Consider the following 3,550-nt stretch of genomic DNA (forward strand, 5'->3'; position numbering starts at 1 on the left):
GCATGAGGTTAAATAGCATCCTGTGATATATATATATATATATACGTAGTAGACCATAAATACAATTGCATCAACAAAGGTATTATGAATATTAAGAAATGTATCTTTTTTTTTGGATACCTGGCTCACACAACGGTAGGGGTATACCCTCAATCAGACTTAAACTTCGTTAGATATGCCCATAAATGAATAGGGGCAGGAAAGCAAGTATGAGTATTCAAGCCCACAATGTTCCACATGTTTTACTTTCTGCAGACATTTGTTATACGATGGTTGTTTAAATAACCTAACATACTGTAAATTATTAAAGATGGGTCCTTGTGGTTGATGAGTAAAACTTACCTTATGAGGTTATTTCAGCCTCAACAACGTAAGCATAACAATCAGTTAAACAGTAAGCAGCTAACGAAACACAGGTGAAATTCACAAAAAAAAAAATACTAGTGATATAAAAATCTTTACAATCAACGACATAAATCAAGTATTGTTGTGTCCGTTCGCCATCTTTAATAGCTGCTGCACGAAGAGGTGTTTTCACGCATGCGTGTGACTACTGCGCATAGATTGATTAATCCAATGGTGTGAATTTTAGGTGTAAACGAAGCATGATACATAATCTTTTAACTTTAGAAAAATAAAATAAAATAATTACTTGTTAATAGCTCCAGTTATGATTTTAATATTTTTTTTATTCAGATTTATAAAACAATATGGCCCTTCACTAATACAGCTCAGTGGTAATCTTATAACGCTAAAATTCTGGGTTCGTTACCCGCGGTGTGTGTAGCTTTGCGCTTAAAAGTCAAATAAAAAATGCGTTTATCTTTATTGCAAAATAATCCAAAATATTGATTTAAGTTACGTTAACCATTGTTCGCTTTCATACAAAGCTACACAATAGGCTAGCTACGCTATTTTAACCACGGGGAATGGAGCCTCAGATTTGATTGTTGAAAATCCATAAAGCCATAGTTAACATTCATTAAAAATAAGATTAACCATATTATTGTTAGCCTGTTAAAACCGTATTTTTCGTAGAATTCTAAAATGCACATACGTTTGCCTATTTCTATTTCTTACTGGCATCACGACTACTGTATTATTATTATTATAGGCTAATCTCCATGGCTTATGGACAGATTGGAATGATCCAAGCAGCAGCTGGCTTCTTTGTATACTTCGTTATTATGGCTGAGAACGGCTTCTGGCCATCAAAATTGATTGGAATTCGTAAGAGGTGGGACTCAAAGGCTGTAAATGATCTGGCTGATTCGTACAATCAAGAATGGGTATGATACAGTAGCTATTTGACTTGATGCTCAATTATCTGTTGATCAGTTAAAAAAATTAATAATTATCTGCTTATGTGGTAAAGAAAACATTAAATAATTACAGTCGAATAATAAATTTAAAAAAATATTATAATTACATTAAACATCAGAGAAATCAGGATGTTTTGATGTAACTTATGTTTATCAATGCAGATATGAATGTCATGTCAACAGACTGTTGCTATGGAGACTTCTCCAATACAGATATGAATGTCATGTCAACAGGCTGTTGCTATGGAGACTTCTCATTTTGGGACTTCTGACATTTCTTTATATTCAATTATAGTGTTTTAAATGTTTAGAAATAGAAAAATACGCTGAGAGAAACTCCTGTTTTTCCTCACTCTTGTTGTTTAAACATATCGCCGTTTTTCCTTACTCTTCTTGTTTAAACATATCGCTGTTTTTCCTTACTCTTCTTGTTTAAACATATCGCTGTTTTTCCTTACTCTTCTTGTTTAAACATATCGCTGGTTTTCCTTACTTTTCTTGTTTAAACATTTTGCTGTTTTTCCTTACTCTTCTTGTTTAAACATATCGCTGTTTTTCCTTACTCTTCTTGTTTAAACATATCGCTGTTTTTCATTACTCTTCTTGTTTAAACATATCGCTGTTTTTCCTTACTTTTCTTGTTTAAACATTTCGCTGTTTTTCCTTACTCTTCTTGTTTAAACGTATCGCTGTTTTTCCTTACTTTTGTTGTTTAAACATTTCGCTGTTTTTCTTTACTTTTGTTGTTTAAACATATCGCTGTTTTTCCTTACTTTTCTTGTTTAAAAATATCGCTGTTTTTCCTTACTTTTCTTGTTTAAACATATCGCTGTTTTCCTTACTCTTCTTGTTTAAACATATCGCTGTTTTTCATTACTCTTCTTGTTTAAACATATCGCTGTTTTTCATTACTCTTCTTGTTTAAACATATCACTGTTTTTCCTTACTCTTCTTGTTTAAACATGTCGCTCACTTGGCATTTTCTGGCACGTGTTTGTTCATATCATCAGATAACTTTTATCACGAGATTCCATTGTGAGATTTGAGCTAGAATACCCTGTGTGCAACACCATATAAAATTATAGTGCCGACTATGGGGATAAACGATAGAAAGATGAACACATCGTGAAATGTATACAGAACACAATTACCCTGTTCATCGTCAACAGTGTCATTGTGACGTTACTGTTACCCTGTTTATCGTCAACAGTGTCATCGTAACGATCTCATTACCCTGTTTATCGTCAACAGTGCTACTGTGACAGTGTTATCCTGCACATCTTCAACAGTGCTACTGTGACAGTATTACTCTGCTCATCATCAACAGTGCTACTGTGACAGTGTACCCTATTGATTGTCAACAGTGCTACTCTGACAGTGTTATCCAGCACATCATCAACAGTGCTTCTGGGACAGTGTTACCCTGCTCACCATCAACAGTGCTACTGTGACAGTGTTATCCTGCACATCATCAACAGTGCCACTGTGACAGTGTTATCCAGCACATCGTCAACAGTGCCACTGTGACAGTGTTATCCTGCACATCATCAACAGTGCCACTGTGACAGTGTTACCCTGCTCATGGTCAACAGTGCCACTGTCACAGAGTTATCCTGCTCATCATCAACAGTGCCACTGTGACAGTGTTATTATCCTTCACATCATCAACGTATAAATTTTATGCCCTTTCTATTATCTTACCCTTCTTTGTTACAAAGTTAAGCTGTGATAATAATTACATGGTAATGTGTCCCTTATGTTCTAAATCTTTCTTTATTCTTCTCTAGACTTACCACGACCGGAAGATTCTGGAATACACGTGCCACACGGCCTTCTTTGCTTCCATCGTTATCGTCCAGTGGGCCGACCTCATCGTCTGTAAAACAAGACGGAACTCTATCCTTCACCAAGGAATGAAGTAAGCCAGAGGTTTCATTGTATTAAACTACAGCTTAACAGGTGGATAATAAGATATTGATTGTTATCTATATCTTACAGACATTAATAACCACCATCATTCCATTCAGTAGCTAGAGATGGATGGGATGATCGGATGTTATACTTAGTATATATTGCATCCTCTACCCCTGTAGACCTGTTTTGTCTGCCATGATCGTCAGTTCGGCAGTAAAATATTTTTTATGAGTGCTTTGTGTTTTTTTTACAACATGTTTATCCTGTCTTTAACTCACTGTCATGTAAACCAGACACATTTTTCAGGTTATTAT

The 3,550-nt window shown here is 35.1% G+C and overlaps 1 protein-coding gene across 1 annotated transcript in view; it reads left to right on the forward strand.

Annotated features, from left to right (window-relative positions):
- The window catches only part of LOC106476132 (sodium/potassium-transporting ATPase subunit alpha-like), a gene marked incomplete at its 5' end in the record, with an annotated part of 12,247 nt that extends 9,003 nt beyond the window's left edge, over window positions 1–3,244 (forward strand). The window contains 3 exons of the mRNA XM_013936802.1: window positions 311–416; window positions 1,115–1,289; window positions 3,110–3,244. Coding sequence (XP_013792256.1) covers window positions 311–416; window positions 1,115–1,289; window positions 3,110–3,244 — 416 coding nt within the window. The remainder of the gene's footprint in view (window positions 1–310; window positions 417–1,114; window positions 1,290–3,109) is intronic.
- Between the last annotated feature and the right edge of the window lie 306 nt (window positions 3,245–3,550).

Source organism: Limulus polyphemus, unplaced genomic scaffold, assembly GCF_000517525.1.
Source record: "Limulus polyphemus unplaced genomic scaffold, Limulus_polyphemus-2.1.2 Scaffold9883, whole genome shotgun sequence".
NCBI lineage: Eukaryota > Metazoa > Arthropoda > Merostomata > Xiphosura > Limulidae > Limulus > Limulus polyphemus.